Source organism: Conger conger, unplaced genomic scaffold (assembly GCF_963514075.1).
Source record: "Conger conger unplaced genomic scaffold, fConCon1.1 SCAFFOLD_66, whole genome shotgun sequence".
NCBI classification, from domain to species: domain Eukaryota; kingdom Metazoa; phylum Chordata; class Actinopteri; order Anguilliformes; family Congridae; genus Conger; species Conger conger.
In genome coordinates, this window is record NW_026890284.1 from 636 (window position 1) to 20882 (window position 20247).

General features: G+C 41.0%; 1 protein-coding gene and 1 gene segment (V, D, J or C); both read right to left on the reverse strand.

Annotated features, from left to right (window-relative positions):
* Positions 1-6266: 6266 nt before the first annotated feature.
* On the reverse strand, positions 6267-8149 carry LOC133119560 (Ig kappa chain V-III region MOPC 63-like; the record flags this gene model as incomplete). The annotated part of the segment is given in 3 exon segments: positions 6267-6620; positions 7693-7956; positions 8125-8149. Coding segments are annotated over 3 exon segments (643 nt in total), but the record flags the coding sequence as incomplete, so codon positions are not given.
* Positions 8150-14657: 6508 nt separating this feature from the next.
* LOC133119545 (immunoglobulin lambda-1 light chain-like) lies at positions 14658-17529 on the reverse strand. Its single transcript, XM_061230054.1, has 4 exons — positions 17487-17529; positions 16972-17331; positions 15258-15611; positions 14658-14683 (listed from the first exon to the last, which is right to left on the reverse strand). Exons 1-4 carry the CDS (start codon positions 17527-17529, stop codon positions 14658-14660), a joined length of 783 nt encoding a protein of 260 aa, XP_061086038.1.
* Between the last annotated feature and the right edge of the window lie 2718 nt (positions 17530-20247).

The following is a 20247-nucleotide window of genomic DNA, read 5'->3' on the forward strand; positions in this document are numbered from 1 at the left end:
AACCGATCCTCAATCTTTGACATGGGTGCCCAAATGTTTGAACACCACTGTATTTCATGTCTATGATATTATATGAAAAGAGGTCGGGGCAGAATTTGACCTTTCATAAAGAGTTGGGAAATGACACTACTGTCCCCAGCAGAAACTAGGCCTATTAACCCTAAAATAGAACAGAATGTATTTTTATCATCGACTCTTTCCAAACCTCAAAAACTACATTCCTTTCTAATCAGTGAATCACTGATGACACATTAGCAGTCTGATCTTGTTTTGTAGTCCTAATGTTTCACTTTTCCATCTCTGTTTAATATCACATTACTCGTGTTTAGTAGGCTCTTTTACACAGAATGACTTACACAATTCTATTTGTGTACAGTTTCATATTAAATATACACTGAAGTCATTCAAGTTAACAGCCTTCTCAAAGGTACAAACGCAGTACATGACCTGAATGAGACTCACCTCCTCTTCCCTAACCACTGCAATACACTGCCGCCCTAAAAAATGCATCAGACATAAACAAGAATAATAATAACATAATTGGTAGCCTCTTTTGTCGATCTATTACATTCTGTAGTTAGTACAATGATTAATGGGACCCCTCGAAAACGTGAGGATACCTTTCAAGGGGTTTATCCCGTTACAGTAAATGTCCTACATTTTGAGTGAATTGCGACATAAGGGAAATACCGCGACAGCGATAACGGTCAGTAGGCACAGCTGATGTTCGTAGTGTTTAAGAAAGGGCCTTGTTCTCTAATACTGGGCAACTTTTTCTCCGAATGGATGCTGTTTTGTTTGAGGGTTTGTTTGTTGTGGCTGTTCTTTCAAAGTTCCGGGATTATTGAAAGGCCATGTATATTTATGACTTTATTTCGGCTGGCCATCACGTGATTGTGGCCACACCCAGCGCTTCATCACCAGGTCCATCAGGATGAAGGAAGTGAGAAGAGTCTTTGGATGCTAACCTTACCATGTTTTACCAAAAATGCTCCAAAATGTGTACCTCTGTAAAATGTTCTAGAAAAAAAGCCTTTTTTTAAAAAGAAGTCAAATGATGGTTTGAGAGAAACATGTCAAATTGTGGTTTGAGCTGGGTAAACATCAACCTAATGGCCAAAGAGACCATGATTAGAAAGCTTTCCAACTGCTTGTGGACAGCACAACAACAACAACAACAACAACAACAATAATAATAATAATAGAAAAACTGCATGTAGTCAGTGATTATTTCAAAAGCGCAAACATAGCTTTGACTCCTCTGAAGTACTGCAGGAGACAAGAATGAGAGAGAGAGGAGTGTGAGAGAGACAGCAGAAGAGAAAGAGAGTGAGCGAGTGAGAGAGAGAGTGAAAGAGAGAGAGGGAGAGGGAGAGAGAGAGGTGGAGAGAGAGGGAGAGAGGGAGAGAGAGAGAGAGAGAGAGGGAGAGAGAGAGAGAGAGAGAGAGAGAGAGAGAGAGCAGGTAACATATCAAAGGGGGGCATGCTGTGGACCATAAAGGCAGAGCACAAGTTTTGTTTTGAGTCAATGGCCCGAGAGTCAGACCAAACCACAGTGATAGCTCCCGCCCCAACATTCTGCAAACCCCCCCCCACCCCCATCGGACCTCAGATTGTGCTCACTAGGCTGCTTTCACATGGTAAGATGTAACAAACAGGAAACATTAGCAGCCTGCCCCCAACCCCCAGTAACCAATGGAACATAAATTACAAGAATAGTACTGCTGCTGTTTACACACACACACACACACACACACAGACACACACACATACACACACACATAGACACACACATAGACACATACTCACATATACACACACACACACACACACACACACACACACACACACACTCCTGCACACCATAGCAGGCTGATATCTAAAAAGTGTTATTACCACAGTGTAAAATATATAATCATACAATTTATTTACTACTATTTACAGAAACAATCACAGAAAAATGCGCACACATATATGAGTCTAAATAAGACTTATGTGGTGATTCTTGAAATTTTTTAATCTTAATATCAAAGTTTATCATCACAATAATACAGATGTAATTACATAACTTTCAAATAATATCATTACCCTACGGTTCTGCTCCCCAGTGGCAACACTGTGAACTACTCACATTTGGGAAGAAGCTCACATGACCTTCAGTGCATACAGAAAGGCAACAAATGTGTTTAAATTATAGGGTGTAATACTGACCTTTGGTCAGTGCGATTTATGCATTAAAAAAGGAAAATTCCATGATTTTGAGTCATTTACAGCCACATGCACTCACTGAGCACTGTATTAGGAACACCTACTAATTTCTGTGATTATCTAAACAGCCAATTGTGTGGCAGTAGAGCAATGCATACAATCATGTAGATATGGGTCATGAGCTTCAGTAACTTCAGTCACTTTAACCATCAGAATGGGGAAAAAATGTGACTTTGACCGTGGAATGATTGTTTTTTTTTAAAGATATTTTTTAGGCGTTTTTCAGCTTTATTGGACAGGATAGTATAGAGAGACAGGAAGAATGGGAGCGAGAGAGAGGGGAAGACATGCGACAAATGTCAGACGGTCGGATTCGAACCGCCGACGTCGCGGCTCGCAATGAGCATGCGGTCAGTTCTCTACAAGCTGTGTCACCGAGACACCCCTGACCGTGGAATGATTGCTGGTGCCAGACAGGGTGCTTTGAGTGTTTCAGGAACTGCTGATCTGGAAGTTTCACGCACAACAGTCTGTAGAGTTTGCAGAGAATGGTGCGACAAATAAAAAACATCCAGAGAGCAGTAGTTCTGCGGGCAGCAATGCCTTGTTAATGAGGAGTTTAGAAGAGAAGGGCCTGACTGGACAAAGCTGACCGGAAGGTGACAGTAACGCAAATAACCACACATTACAACAGTGGTATGCAGAAGAGCACACGATGCCTCAAACCTATAAGTGGATAGGCTACAGCAGCAGAAGACCTAATCAGTCTAAAAAAGCAGTCTCATAAATACCGAATAAAATGCTCACTGAGTGTATAAGCCAAAGCAAAAGAGAAAATGTTGAAGATTTAGATGGAAAGCTTCACTCATGGTCTTTAAATCTCACACCTGAATAAACCATTTCTCTCTCCACCTCCCTTTTATTCCTCCTCACTTTGGGTTTCTTGGTGGTGAAAGTCAAAGCAGCGTAATTCATCGCTTCATCTTTATGCTAAAAGGAAACGCATGAGACAACACATACGGTTACTCCTCATTCCGATGATCATTTTACCAGGATATTCAACACAGAAATTGCTTTAGTTTATTAAAAATATGTAATATAATATTTGTACCTGTTCGCCCGACAAGGACACTTGATTATTTGATGCAGCCCCTGTTTGAGTAAAATAATTAATTTATTAATTTATTTAACCAGGATAGGCTCATTGAGATTAAGAATCACTTTTTTTCAAGAGCGACCTGGCCAAAACAGGCAGCAGCAAGTCAAAAGTTACTGAAAAATATGCTACAACAAATTACAATACATGACAACAAATTACAAATAAATATAAACCACAAGAGTCTGAAAATAATTGTTCAACTAATACAACTACTTTTAATGATGTGTAATCAAATATGTAAGAAATATTTCCTCTTCTTTTTATACAGTGCATCCGGAAAGTATTCACAGCGTTTCACTTTTCCCACATTTTGTTATGTTACAGCCTTATTTCAAAATTGAATAAATTCATTTTTTTCCTCTAATTCTTCACACAACACCCCATAATGACAACATGAAAGAAATTTTTTAGAAATTTTTGCAAATTTATTAAAAATAAAAAACCAAGAAATCACATGTACATAAGTATTCACAGCCTTTTCTCAATACTTTGTTGATGCACCTTTGGCAGCAATTACAGCCTCAAGTCTTTTTGAATATGATGCCACAAGCTTGGCACACCTATCTTTGGGCAGTTTCGCCTATTCCTCTTTGCAGCACCTCTCAAGCTCCATCAGGTTGGATGGGGAGCGTCGGTGCACAGCCATTTTCAGATCTCTCCAGAGATGTTCAATCGGATTCAAGTCTGGGCTCTGGCTGGGCCACTCAAGGACATTCACAGAGTTGTCCTGAAGCCACTCCTTTGATATCTTGGCTGTGTGCTTAGGGTCATTGTCCTGCTGAAAGATGAACTGTCGCCCCAGTCTGAGGTCAAGAGCGCTCTGGAGCAGGTTTTCATACAGGATGTCTCTGTACATTGCTGCATTCATCTTTCCCTCAATCCTGACTAGTCTCCCAGTTCCTGCCACTGAAAAACAAGCCCACAGCATGATGCTGCCACCACCATGCTTCACGGTAGGGATGGTATTGGCCAGGTGATGAGCGGTGCCTGGTTTCCTCCAAACATGACGCCTAGCATTCACACCAAAGAGTTCAATCTTTGTCTCATCAGACTAGAGAATTTTGTTTCTCATGGTCTGAGAGTCCTGCAGGTGCCTTTTGGCAAACTCCAGGCGGGCTGCCATGTGCCTTTTACTAAGGAGTGGCTTCCGTCTGGCCAGACAGGCCTAATTGGTGGATTGCTGCAGAGATGGTTGTCCTTCTGGAAGGTTCTCCTCTCTCCACAGAGGAACGCTGGAGCTCTGACAGAGTGACCATCGGGTTCAATTTTCAGCTTCATGGCAAAGGCTGTGAATACTTATGTACATATGATTTCTTAGTTTTTTATTTTTAATAAATTCGCAAAAATCTAAAAAAAACTTTTTTCACGTTGTCATTATGGGGTATTGTGTGTAGAATTTGAGGGAAAAAATGCATTTAATCAATTTTGGAATAAGGCTGTAACCTAACAAAATGTGGAAAAAGTTAAGCGCTGTGAATACTTTCCGCATGCACTGTAATTATGATTATTATTGTTATTATTGTAGGGGTGGCCTGTAGCATAGTAGTTAAGGTACATGACTGGGACATGCAAGGTCGGTGGTTTGATCCCCGATGTAGCCACAATAAGATCCGCACAGCCGTTGGGCCCTTAACCCTCTCATAGCTCCAGGGAACGATTGTCTCCTGCTTATTCTAATCAACTTTACGTCGCTCTGGATAAGAGCATCAGCCAAATGCCATTAATGTCATGCAATTATTATTTTAACTTATGTCATTTTATTAATGAGAATAAGAGCAGTTTGTTTTCATATAGAGCATCATATTCACCACAGTAGGGAGAAAAACTTTTTGGCGGTCAGAAAATTCTGCACTCTCTTCATACCTTTCTCTCAAGAGCTATTTTATTTTCACAATGAGGGACTGTCACATCACAGCTGTCTTACATATCAAGTGGCCATACTTTAGTTCATGCCAGCTGATCTATATTAATAAATTATCAGAAGCTGAAGTCATGAATTCAAGTGAGATTTGGCTTTTACATTACATGCGATACTGTATGAGGAGAGGATGTGCACATACCAACAGTACAAGTAGTGTGGGACAGTAATCTGTACCGATGGAGCAGCTTTACTTGTTGTTTTGCAGAACTGTACAGGGACTGTATATGAGTATTTCTGCATGCTATTCACAAAATGGCCTGCCAATATTGTACTCAATTTTGTTAAACTACTTTACACAAACACTGAACATACTGTTCTCTCATATTGAGTGTAATTGTGTATAAGCTATTAAATAATCCATATTACATGTACCACACATTGATACCATGGTCTCTTACCTTTGCAGTTCTCACAGTTTTTTCTCCTGCTCAGAGTGAGGATGATATTCACAATCACACTCAACGTCAAAGCTGCCGCCAAGCCATATCGGAGGACTTCATTTTCTTATATTTTAAAGCAAGATTTAGTTTAGAGAACTTAAAGAGTAATATTAACCAATTAATATGTGAGCGCACATACTGTATGTGATTAAACTGTTATTAACTGAACAGTTAATGCTGATGTCAGAATCATTACAAATAATGGAAGGCAATATAGTTCTAGAACATTGACTTGGAATTTTTTGGGAAAAAATAAAAACTTCAATAAGATCATAATAAGACAGTGACAAAAATAACCAGTCAAAAGAATTGATCTGCATAATAATAAGATGGAGGATATGAAAACTATTACAAAGTGACAAAAAAAAAAATTCCCAAATGTTAAACAATGATCTAATGACATCTGATGAATGTTCTAATAATTTATACTAAATATTAATAAATTGTTTTGCTCTAGTCTCACAAGATGAATGCAATGACGTTTTAAAAACTGAATGTACTCAGAAAGTTTTCATTTCATGATTGATTTTGTTCCTACCCTTAAAGTCCAGCTTGGTCCCGTTCCCAAACAGGATCTCCCCACAGGTGGCCACAGCACAGTAGTAAGTCCCAGCATCAGAGAGTCTGAGGTTCCTCTTGGGGAAGTTGTAGACACAGCTCTGTGTGGGAGACACAGTCCCAGAGCTCCTCTGGCACTCATCACTCCTGTGTCCATGGGTGTGAATGATTCCTGGAGGGGACTCTCCTGAACCCGGTCTGAACCAGTGCACACTGTGTTCTCCTGCACAGGTCTCAGTGTGTACTGTACACTGCAGAGTCACAGAGTCTCCTGGCTGCACTGACTCAGACTCGGGCTGCTGCAGCACTACTGTCCTGCTCTGGGACTCTGGCCCTATCAAAAGTGAGCACTCATTACACTCAATACAGAATTGTCCTTTGGATTCCACTGTAAGGTTTACATATAAATGCAGTATGGCTTTGTATTATTGTACGTTATACAGAGAGCTGAAGATGACTCCACCGATTATAATATAAACTGCAGCATATTTTTGCACATATGTATTGATTAACTACATGCATTTTACTATACTAGAAACTAAAACCATTGTATTATTTCTTCAATCAGTTTTGAATGCTTTCTTTTTTTATTCAAAAAATGTAAAAGCTATAATATTTTCTAAAACTTCTTTGTAATATACAGCATGCAAACCATCATACATCATCAAACAACGTACATCACAAAATAAGAGTAATCAGTCATCCGATTCTATATTAGTCACAATAATTAATCCCACAAATCTTCAAGATCTTCATCACTAGGGCAATTTCAGTGAATGCATTTTGAGTGATTGATTTTATGTGCAATGAAACAATGGGCTACAGCTGATGCACCAGCAAAGAACAATGTGGAGAACTCGACTAGATTTTATATTTTTACTTTTTTCATGGATTCATAGCTGTATTTGAATATTCCAAATCTGCGTTTATCTCATTTTTGACCAAAATCGAATCAAACACAGGGTTTTTAAGTTTTCTGTAAAACTGAGAACTGCACGATGTTACCCCCTTGGTCTCACATTAATAACCACACATTACAACAGTGGTATGCAGAAGAGCATCTCTGAACAGAACATGTCAATCCTCTAAATGGACAGGCTACACCAGCAGAAGACGTATTAAGTCTAAAAAAAGTCTAGTCAAGTGCTCACTGAGTATATACAAGTAGCTTTAAGATGTACAGCAAATGGTTTTGGCGAAAGCATCACCATAAACAGTTCATACGCTAAATATCAATTTTATTATATTTTTTATTTTTTTATTATATTTCTTTTACTTTACTATTTCTAGTTTTTGCCAGATAAATTGAATCAATACTTCAGGATTGGAAAAATAAAGCATAACTTCAATTTATAAAGTAGAATTTCGACAAGTTAAGCTATGGAAAGAATATAATTCATACTTACCCGTAACTATTAATGTACTTCCATTTCCAAAGCTGATTTCACCGAAGAAGTGAATAAAAGTGCAATAGTATGTTGCTGAATCTGATGTCTCTACATTTGAGACAGTCAGGTTAAAGCTTCCCTTTGCTGTCTTAGCACTGAGACGTGTACTGTTTTTAAACTCATTGAAGAACACAGCATCTGTATCATAGTTCACCATCTTTGTGACAAGCTGAGGCGTCTGTCCAAGTGGGTGCTTTATCCAGCTGATCACGGCTGCTCCTCCTATATCAGAACAGAAACACGGGAGAGTCACGGTGTCTCCAAGCTGAGCTGTCACCAGAGCGTTGGGCTGAACTACACTCTGCCCAAGCGGACCACCTGGAATCCAACAGAAAGCAATATTTCAACTTCACTGACAATGGGGGGAAAAAACTAAGCAGAAACACCCACCATTCTCTGTGTACTCTCCGTACATTACTTAAAATGATTGTAAAATGTTTTTGGTCAATAAGTCAGAAACAAGTAAACACTTACACAGTTTGCTGAAAAACACAAGAATAACACAGAGGGCTGCCATCGCTGTATCTGAGCTCTTCTGTCCTTGAGTCTCTCCTTTGGTTGAGACCCTGTTGTACCCTGCACTGTAAAACTCAAAGTGTACAGAGTAGGAGGACTTGAGCTGATCATTTTCCAGTGGGAGGACACAAGCCAGGGGCAGATATTATTGGCTGTTAAAACATGTATTGGGTGACAAAGTTTATGTGTGTATGTGTGTGTGTAAATATATGTGTGTGAAAGTTTATGTGTGTGTGTGTGTATGTGTGCCTGTGTAGAGGTTCATGAATGTATGTGTATGTGTGTGCACATTTGTGCGTTAGTGCGTGTTTATGGGTGTGTCTATGTGTGTGCATGTTTGTGCATGTGTGTGTGTGTGTGTGTGTGTGTGTGCACATTTGTGCATGTGTGTGTGTGTGTGCACGTTTGTGCATGTGTGTGTGTATATGTGTGTGTGCAAGTTTGTGCATGTGTTTGTGTGTGTGTGTGTATGTGTGTGTGTGTATGTCATGCAGCACTATGGGCACGTGGCACAGATGAGGCAAGAGGTTGTGCGGTTGTAGTGGGAAAAAACATTTAATTTTACAACAAAGGTAAAAAGTGGAAACAGTTGTGGTAGAAAGGTGTACAGAGAGGTGTGCTGCATGGTGGAAGCAGAGCCAGCCATGCCCATGAGTCTGTTAGGCTTCTCTGTCTGTCAGGGGGAGGCAAGTTCTGAAACTGAGTTCAAGAACTGCTTCTCTGGGAGGCAAACTGGTATTATCTAATACCTCTTTCACACTAAAGCAATGAATGAGGAACCAGTGTTTGCCATTGCTGTGAATGAGGAAACCAGTGTCATTTGACCTGGGAGCCTAACCCTAGTCATGACCTGAGATTTATGTGGGGCACATGACTGGGCTTTGGCATGAAAGGGGGGACATGGGTTGGGCTACTATACTCGGTAAAGTCAGTTAGTTGAACTGATCCTCAATCTTCTCGTGTTTAACTTGGGCAGAAATTATGTTCTGAAGCCTAAACATAATTTCTTCAGCAGTGACATGTTCCGTGGCGGCAGCTCGTTAAGATGAGCCCCAGTGGCCATGGGCCCTCCCAAACAAGGGGCCCCAGTGCCAATGGGCCCTCCTAAACCAGGGGCCCCGGTGCCCACGGGCCCTCCCAAACCAGGGGCCCCAGTGCCCATGGCCCCTCCCAAACCAGGGGCCCTGGTGCCCATGGGCCCTCCCAAACCAGGGGCCCCAGTGCCCATGGCCCCTCCCAAACCAGGGCCCCCAGTGCTTATGGCCCCTCCCAAACCAGGGGCCCTGGTGGCGCTGCACCTATATCACCTCCACTGGACATGTATGAAAGTTCACTTTGGGCACCTGGGTGTTGACTGAATGGTAAGGACCCCATTCTTTCCCAAGAACACAAGAGTTTAAATGGGACAAACGCATGTTTCGGTACCTCATGTGATCCCTGGCTTTTGTGTCTGAAAGTGGGCTGTCCCGGCTTGAGGAGCAGGGTGCTGAAGTTTCTCCTGGTCCTGCAGGCACTATCCGTGGTTCTGAATGTCCCTGCTGTGGAAAGGAAGAGGAGGAAGCCATATGTGTTGTTGGCACCTCCTTCATCAGATGCCTTTGAAAAACCTACTGATTTAAAAAAAGAGTTTCATATGAAATATTGATTCTGTCTCACGGTTGATGGCTGAGGACAAAAAAGACCTTGCAGAGCATGTTGGCCCTAGTAGACCTACTTTGCTGAAACAGGAAGTGAGGTTTTCCAGGGTATTTAATTTCACATCCTGCTGCAGTTGCTCAGGGGTGAATTTTCTAGCATTTCTGAATAAGAGTAGATCAGAGTAATGTTGATCACAGTTTTGATCCTACTCACTATAAAGGATCATGCAGGATGTCATGAGTTAGGTTTAGGTGTGTTTTTAGTCTCCGACCAACTAAAGAAAATAGCCCCAAAAAACGGCTAATGAAAATATAGCAACCCTTAAAAACCAGGGCGAATAACACAACCAAAAAGAGGGCTAAAAGGCGAGCCCTGAAACCCCGGACCGGGGATCCCCAAAATAAAAGTACAACCTTGTAAAAAAGACTAGGTAAACAAAATAAACAACCGTGAGTCGCAGCTCCGGAAAACGCACAAACCAAAATATATACCGGGGACAATGTCCCTCACCCACAGACTCACACGAGCCAAAAACAAAAGGGAAAAGAAAACTAAAGAACCTGCAGGAAGGTGTTCGCAGTGTACACACACACACAACGAGCAGAACATCTTCCTTACCTTTTTTTCGTTTTGTTTTTTCTTTTAAATTCAAAACCCAGAACCAGCAAAATACCTGACTCATTTAATCGTGAGTCTACCGTGTGCTTACCAGCTTGGTGGCAGTGCGAACAGTGACACCAAAGCATCGACCGATGGTCAAAGAGGGCTTTAAATACCTTCTGGAGGTAGCCACCCTGTTGGCACTAATGAGCACCAGGTGAAAATAATAAACCCCTGGTGGCCATAACCGGTACTACCTCCCAACCCTGACAGCGTCGAAATAGGAGGAGGGATTCAGAGAGAGAGAGAGAGAGAGAGAGAGAGATAGAGAGAGAGAGGTATTGATATGATGAGTGATATTCATCATTGCAAGCAGTATATCTGAAGGATGCACACAAGCTTAAAACATTTGTCTAAAACAGCATAATCAGACAAAAATAGTGTCAAGTTTTACATTGCACACATTTTAGAAGAAAACATATGAATGGTGATGAATACAGAATATTAAAGTTAAAAGCCCTCTTAAAATATAGAGGGCAATACCAATCTATTGTCACTAGAATTTAAGCACGGTTTATGCAGGAACAGATTTTTCATTATTTGTATTTTGAAATGTTGTTTGTGCAATGTTTTAAAGCCGTTCTTTTCTAGACAGTTGAAAAATGGAAAGGTGGTCTGAGGCATGAGGGGGGAGTGCCAGTGTGGTTTCAGTGCTGAGAGAGGGAGGTGTGAACACAGCTCTCTACTGCAGGTCAGTCTTCCTGTGTAGCTCTGGTCTGAGTAAAGTTGAATATATAAGGCTGTGGGTGGAAAATAACTGAACCTCCCCTGTCACCACAACAGAACAGTCTGAAACGGACAAACACATTGTGCTACTGATGAAAAAGAGAGCTGTGTGTAAAAGATTTCTGTCAGTTTCTATGAGCTTTTTAGAAGTTAATTTTTGCCTACAACCTAACCCCAATGTCTGACACACTCTTTCTTGATAGCATAGTCTCTTATAACTGCTTGTGCCGGTACTTTTTTGAAGCATTTTTCAATGTATCAAATTCAATCAAGAGTACACTTGATCTCAACACAGGCAGTGTATCAGCAATAGGTATGTCCATGTGACATTTACTGCCTGCTTTTTTTACTGTCACCATTTTTCTAGGGTGGTATTAATCAAATAGTCAGATTTTCTCTCCAGATCATCCTTAAAACCACAAAAATGTACTGTGTATTTTTGGGAGATTTTCTGAAAATAATATGAATTTAGGTCAAGAGAAGACAGTCAGCAGAAGGACTGAGGAGGATGGGCTCCCCCTTCAGTCTGGATCCATCCAAGCATCAAGTTCCTTGGGATGAACTTCTGTCACCAGGGAGTTTTTTTCTTGCCACTGGTGCACTAGACTTCCTCTTATGGGGGTTTAGGTCAGAGTTTTTTAAATGTTAATTAAATTTTAATCTGGAGTGAAAGACCAGTTGGCTCAGCTGAGAACAGTATGTGCTTGTTTATTCAGTCTAATGAGTTTGACTCTGTGACATTTCTTTATGTGTTCAATGTATGAAATGCAATCAAGAGTATGTTAAAAAACATGTAGAAATGTAATAACATTTAATTAACATGCAATTGAAATGTTTACCATCTTATTTATGTGTGATGGCCATTATACCAGTCTTATACCAGTAATTTTGCACATGTAGAATAAGAGTCAAAAGACGTTATAATCATGCTCAGCTCTCTAAGGTAAATACTTTACTAAAGTCCGTTCTGGGTAAGGGTGTTACTCTCTCTTTGTTCTCTAGATTATAAGCCCCTGTGAACACAGGAAGGTATATGCCACTGAGTCATTCAGTCAGAAAATGCGTCCAGTTCTCCTCAAACACACTGTGCATCATCAATAACAACGCAATAAAGCTGTCGCTGTGCATACAGGAAGTGCTTTGGCTATTGAAGGTACAGAGAGGGCTCTGGCTGCAGGAGGCCTTGTCTTCAGAAAGCATGTTCAGTAAAACATGCAGAAGAGTACACAGATTCACAGTGACCCTGGCTTAGAAGTGGTAGATTTTATACTGTATGCCAGACGCACCACTGGTGTGGATGTGCAAAGATACATTATCTCCACATGCCTCTCTTCTGTATGTGGAGTAAATATCCCTGTAAAACTTTAAATGACAGTATTTATACAGAAAGGTGGATTGTGATAGGAATTACGTATGTACCCTGATTGTCTGATCTATGGAAACATCAAACAAAAAAGCATGAACAATATTTACCATAAGAAATAATTCTGCATTAAACCTCATAAAAATATATCGTATTTTATTTGTTTAGAGCATTTTAAAGAGGCATTTTCATACAGATTTTCAAAAAAACTTTGCAGTGGAGCCAGAAAAGGACACCCCCCCCCCCCCCCGTAACTAGGGCAGCTCCGACCAAATAAAGGAAATAGCCCCAAAAAACGGCTAAGGAAAATAAAGCAACCCTTAAAAACCAGGGCGGATAACCCAACCAAAATGAGTGCTAAAAGGCGAGCACTGCAACCCCGGATCCTAAAATAAAAGTACAACCTAGTATAAAAGACTAGGTAAGCAAAATAAAGAACCGTGAGTCGCAGCTCAGGAAAACGCACAAACAAAAATACATACCGGGGACAACGTCCCTCACCCACAGGCTCACACGAGCTTGAAAACAAAAGAGAAAGATAAAATAACCTATAGGAAGGCGTTCGCAGTGTACACAGACTAGCGAGCAGAACACCTTCCTTACCTTATTTCCTTTTAAATGAATGCAAAAACCCAAAACCAGCACAATACCTGACTCATATAATCACTGAGTCTACCGTGTGCTTTACCAGCTTGGTGACAGAGTGAACAGTGACACCAAAGCGTCGACCGATTGTCCGCGAGTGCTTTATATACAGCTTCAGCAGGTAAGGTACCCTTGGCACTAATGAGGGCCAGGTGAAAATAATAAAGCCTGGTATTACCTCCCAACCCTGACATCCTAATGTTTCACTTTTCCATCTCTGTTTAATATCACATTACTGGCGTTTAGTAGGCTCTTTTACCCAGAGTGACTTACACAATTCTACAATTTATATTAAATATACACTGAAGTCATTCAAGTTAACAGCTTTCTCGCAGAACATGACCTGAATGAGACTCACCTCCTCTTCCCTAACCACTGCAATACACTGCCGCCCTAAACTGTGTCAGATTTAGCAACATTGAACGACATTTAAACCTTGTGTTGTCTTAAGGGTGAAAAATGACCCGCCACTGTATTTAATAGCAAATAAAACTCCCTAACTGTTCTTTTTTCAACTTTAAATTTGATGACAAAGTTGATGAGTGACAGATTGTTTCTTCATGCAAAATACTTTTGGGGTTGAGGGGTTGAGTGAAAGTGGACCATTTTTGACCCTAAGGACAAGGGGAGTATGCAGAATCGTAAGACTACACTAGGGTTGAAGTTTTAATTCATTTATTTGAAAAAACATTTAAGAATAAGCACAGCTCCAAGCGACTCTTGTTGTTTTTAAAGGCAAATTTACAGTTTACGGCTCATATACTGTAATGTGCACCGATGTGAAGGAGGACATGTTTGATAAATTGTGATCATTCTTGTGACAAAGATTCATTTTTATGGAAAGCTTCACTCGTGGTCTTTAAATCTCACACCTGAATAAACCGTTTCTCTCTCTTCCTCCCTCTTCTTCCTCCTCACTTTGGGTTTCTTGGTGGTGAAAGTCAAAGCAGTGTAATTCATCGCTGCATCTTGATGCTAAAAGGAAACGCACATATGATTACAGTATATTTTCCGGAGAAATGCAAAATAATTAATGCAGTGATTTTTCAAATGAGAAATGATGATGAGTATTATTATTATTATTATTATTATTTTTGTTATTATAATTATTATTATTATTATATTATTATTATTTTGTAATAATATGTGCAAATGGGGTCAATATTACTCAATGTTACTCTAATGAAGTTAGAATCTGACGTTGGAGTTGATTTAACAGTCCATATTACTGTGCAGAGGTCCCCAAGGCAAATGTTGAACACAGGAATATCATACAGCCTGACCCTACTGCGTTAGCCCCTTGTAATACAATGCAGTACGCACTAAAAACAGTTCATGGGCTTGCAGTTGTACACTGTTTAAGTATGTATGCAGCTTACGTTCTGATCTTAGCTTGGCCTTCTGAAACGGGAGATGATGACACATATCATCACAGCGCCAAAAAGAACCCCCGTCCTCAGGATGGACAGCCAGGAAAGGATGGTCACAACTCCTGGGTGAAATAGCATTAGTCCATGCATATGCACTTTTTGAAGTAGGATTACTGTAAATAATGTATACTGTATTTAAATACTGTATATTTAAAGCTGGGTGGCGCGGATGGTGCTGTGGGCAGCACTGCCACCTCACAGCAAGGAGGTCCTGGGTTCGAATCCCGGTCGGCCGGGGCCTCTCTGTGTGGAGTTTGTATGTTCTCCCCGTGTTTGCGTGGGTTTCCTCTGGGTAGTCCGGTTTCCTCCCTTAGTCCAAAGACATGCAGGTCTAGCTGATGGGAGAGTCTAAATTGCCCTTAGGTGTGAGTGTGTGAGTGAATGGTGTGTGTGCCCTGCGATGGACTGGCGACCTGTCCAGGGTGTATTCCTGCCTTTCACCCAATGTATGCTGGGATAGGCTCCAGCCCCCCTGCAACCCTGTTCAGGATAAGCGGGTTCGGATGATGAATTAATTCATTAATTCATTAATATTTAAAGCTTACCCTCAACATCCAGCATGGTCCCATTCCCAAACAGGATCTCCCCACAGGTGGCCACAGCACAGTAGTAAGTCCCAGCATCAGAGAGGCTGAGGTTCCTCTTGGGGAAGTTGTAGACACAGCTCTGTGTGGGAGACACAGTCCCAGAGCTCCTCTGGCACTCATCACTCCTGTGTCCATGGGTGTGAATGATTCCTGGAGGGGACTCTCCTGAGCCCGGTCTGAACCAGTGCACACTGTGTTCTCCTGCACAGGTCTCAGTGTGTACTGTACACTGCAGAGTCACAGAGTCTCCTGGCTGCACTGACTCAGACTCGGGCTGCTGCAGCACTACTGTCCTCCTCTGGGACTCTGGCCCTGTCAAAAGTTAGCACTCATTACACTCCATACAGAATTGTCCTTTGGATTCCACTGTGTAAGGTTTACATATAAATACAGTCTGGCTTTGTATTATTATACGTTATACAGAGAGCTGAAGATGACTTAACCGATTATAATATAAAGTGCAGCATGTTTTTGCACATATGTATGATTCAGATGCAGTTTGTGCATGAGAAATGATCACGTCTATGAGCAATGTTATGTTAAAAAGACTATTGATTAACTACATGCATTTTACTATACTAGAAACTAAAACCATTGTATTAAATACATTTTAAAAATTATATTCAAATGAAGCAATTAATTTTTAATGCTTCAATGTTTTCCACTACAGTAGAAATGGTTAATAACTCTACAAAAGATAACAGGGACACACTGCACACACTGAAACTTGAGAAGATAAACCAGAAAGAAAAGCAATTTCTTCAATCAGTTTTGACTGCTTTCTTTTTTTATTCAAAAAATGTAAAGCTTCTTTGTTATATACAGCATGCAAACCATCATACATCATCATACAATGTACATCACAAAATAAGAGTAATCAGTCATCAGATTCTGTATTAGTCACAATAATTAATCCCACAAATCTTCAACATCTTCGTCACTAGGGCAATTTCAGTGAATGCATTTTGAGTGATTGATTTCATGTGCAAAGAAACAATGGGCTACAGCTGATGCACCAGCAAAGAACAATGTGGAGAACCAACAGGACCCGACCGGACCCGGGGAGATTTCATATTTTTACTTTTTTATTTTTATTTTTTCCCATTTTGTCATTGTGACGTGTCATGGATTCATAGCTGAAAGATAGATGAATATTTGAATTTTCCAAATCTGCGTTTATCTTATTTTTGACCAAAATGAATCAAACACAGTTTTTGTAAGTATTCTGTATAACTGAGAACTGCACGATGTTACCCCCTTGGTCTCACATTAATAACCACACATTACAACAGTGGTATGCAGAAGAGCATCTCTGAACACAACATGTGAAGCCTCTACATGGACAGGCTACACCAGCAGAAGACGTATTAAGTCTAAAAAAAGTCTAGTCAAGTGCTCAGTGAGTATATACACGTAGCCTTTAAGATGTACCGCAAATGGCAGCTCTGCTTTTGGCGAGAGCATCACCATAAACAGTTCATACGCTAAATATCAATTTTATTATATTTTTTATCTTTTTATTATATTTCTTTTACTTCAGAGTGTTTTTGTCAGATAAATTGAACCAATACTTAAGTATTGGAAAAAAGAAGCATAACTTCAATTTATAACATAGAATGACAAATTACAATTTAGACAAGTTAAGCTATGGAAAAATATAATTCATACTTACCCGTCACTATTAATGTACTTCCATTTCCAAAGCTGATTTCACCGAAGAAGTGAATAAAAGTGCAGTAGTATGTTGCTGAATCTGATGGCTCTACATTTGAGACAGTCAGGTTAAAGCTTCCCTTTGCTGTCTTAGCACTGAGACGTGTACTGTTTTTAAACTTATTGAAAAACACAGCATCTGTATCATAGTTCACCATCTTTGTGACATGCTGAGGCTTCTGTCCAAGTGGGTGCTTTATCCAGCTGATCACGGTCGCTCCTCCTATATCAGAACAGAAACATGGGAGAGTCACGGTGTCTCCAAGCTGAGCTGTCACCAGAGCGTTGGGCTGAACTACACTCTGCCCAAGCAGACCACCTGGAATCCAACAGAAAGCAATATTTCAACTTCACTGACAATGGGGGGAAAAACAAAGCAGAAACACCCACCATTCTCTGTGTACTCTCTGTACACTACTTAAAATGATTGTAAAATGATTTTGGTCAATAAGTCAGAAACAAGTATACACTTACACAGTTTGCTGAAAAACACAAGAATAACACAGAGGGCTGCCATCGCTGTATCTGAGCTTTTCTGTCCTTGAGTTTCTCCTCTGGTTGAGACCCTGTTGTACCCTCCACTGTAAAACTCAAAGTGGACAGAGTAGGAGGACTTGAGCTGATCATTTTCCAGTAGGAGGTCACAAGTCAGGGGCAGATATTATTGGCTGTTAAAACATGTATTGGGTGACAAAGTTCATGTGTGTATGTGTGTGTGTAAATATATGTGTGTGGAAGTTTGTATGTGTGTGTGTGTGTGTGTGTGTGTGTGTGCGTATATGTGTTTATGTGTGTGTGTGTGTCTGTGTAGAGGTTCATGAATGTATGTGTATGTGGGTGCACGTTTGTGTGTGTGTCTGTGCACATTTGTGTGTTAGTGCGTGTTTGTGGGTGTGTCTATGTGTGTGTGCATGTTTGTGCATGTGTGTGTGTATGTGTGTGTCTGCACATTTGTGCTTGTGTTCGTGTGTGTGTGTGCGTGTGCACGTTTGTGCATGTGTGTGTGTATATGCGTGTGTTTGTGTGTGTGTGTGCACATTTGTGAACGTGTGTGTTTGTATGTCATGCACTACGGGCACGTGGCACAGATGAGGGAAGAGGTAGTGCGGTTGTAGTGGAAAAAAAACGTTTAATTTTACAACAAAGGTAAAAACAGTTGTGGTAGAAAGGTATACAGAGAGGTGTGCTGCATGCTGGAAGCAGAGCCAGCGTGCTGTCTTGCCCATGAGCCTGTTAGTCTTCTCTGTCTCTGAGGGGGAGGCAAGTTCTGAAACTGAGTTCAAGAACTGCCTCTCTGGGAGGCAAACTGGTATTGTCTAATACCTCTTTCACACTAAAGCAATGAATGAGGAACCTGTGTTTGCCATTGCTGTGAATGAGGAAACCTGTGTCATTTGACCTGGGAGCACAACCCCAGTCATGACCTGAGATTTATGTGGGTGCATAAGGCACATGACTGGGCTTTGACATGAAAGGGGGGACATGGTTTGGGCTACTATACTGGGCCAAGTTAGTTAGTGTAACCGATCCTCAATCTTCTTGTGTTTAACTTGGGCAGAAATGATGATGAGTCCCAGTGCCCATGGGCCCTCCCAAACCAGGGGCCCCAGTGCCCATAGGCCCTCCCAAACCAGGGGCCCCAGTGCTTATGGCCCCTCCCAAACCAGGGGCCCTGGTGGCGCTGCACCTATATCACCTCCACTGGACATGTATGAAAGTACACTTTTGGCACCTGGGTGTTGACTGAATGGTAAGGACCCCATTCTTTCCCAAGAACACAAGACTTTAAATGGGACAAACGCATGTTTCGGTACCTCATGTGATCCCTGGCTTTTGTGTCTGAAAGTGGGCTGTCCCGGCTTGAGGAGCAGGGTGCTGAAGTTTCTCCTGGTCCTGCAGGCACTATCCGTGGTTCTGAATTTCCCTGCTGTGGAAAGGAAGAGGAGGAAGCCATATGTGTTGTTGGCACCTCCTTCATCAGATGCCTTTGAAAAACCTACTCATTTAAATAAAGAGTTTGATATGAAATATTCTGTCTCACGGTTGATGGCCGAGGACAAAAAAGGCCTTGTAGAGCATGTTGGCCCTAGTAGACCTACTTTGCTGAAACAGGAAGTGAGGTTTTCCAGGGTGTTTAATTTCACATCCTGCTGCAGTTGCCCAGGGGTGAATTTTCATGCAGTTCTGAATAAGGGTACATTGCAGTAATGTTGATAACAGTTTTGATCCTATTCACTATAAATGATCATGCAGGATGTCATGAGTTAGGTTTACCGGGAGAGGACTGCAGGTTCCACTTTCCAAATTCTAAAAGACAAAACTAGGGTCAGGACAACCCTATTACAACCCTATTACAATTGAAATTACATTTCAATGAACCCTGAAATGAACACTGTCATTGAATCTACACACAGCTGGCACTTTATTAGGCATTTTAGATATAAGTCTTCTGCTGTTGTAGCCTGTCCACTTGGAGTTATGATGCGTTGTGTGTTCAGAGATGCTCTTCTGCATACCACTGTTGTAAAGTGTGGTTTCTTGCCTTTCTCCACTGACCTCTCTCATTAACAAAGTTTCAGCCCGCAGAACTACTGCTCACTGGATGCACCATTCAATGCATGCTTTTATGCATTCAGTTGCTGCCACATGATTGGCTGATTAAATATTTGCATTAACACGCTGGTTTACAGGTCTGCCTAAAGTGATCACTGAGTGAACGTCTCTCATCAGAGGCCTGAGGGTCTGACACTTGATGACATCACAATGGCCGCCATTATGGGGACTTCCTCTTTCACCTCACTGGCTCTGTCTCAGTGAAGAACCAGGAAGACACTAAAATAATAATCTTAATAACAATCATTATAAAATCCATAAGGATGTCTAAGATTTACGATTGCAGTTGAACTAAAAAAAAAAAAGAGTAATTAATGTTCATCTGAAAAGAGGAGGGGGGGGGGGAGAGAGAGAGAGAGAGAGAGAGAGAGAGAGAGAGAGAGAGAGAGAGAGAGAGAGAGAGAGAGAGAGAGAGAGAGAGAGAGAGAGAGAGAGAGAGAGAGAGAGAGAGAGAGAGAGAGAGAGAGAGAGAGAGAGAGAGAGAGAGATTTACATTTTAGTAATTTGGAAGACGCTTTTAATCAAAAGCGACGTACAAGTGCATAGGATCTTCCACAAGCTAAAGCATCACATCCATAACTAGTAAAATACACATGAAGTGCTGTAAACAAAACATACACTC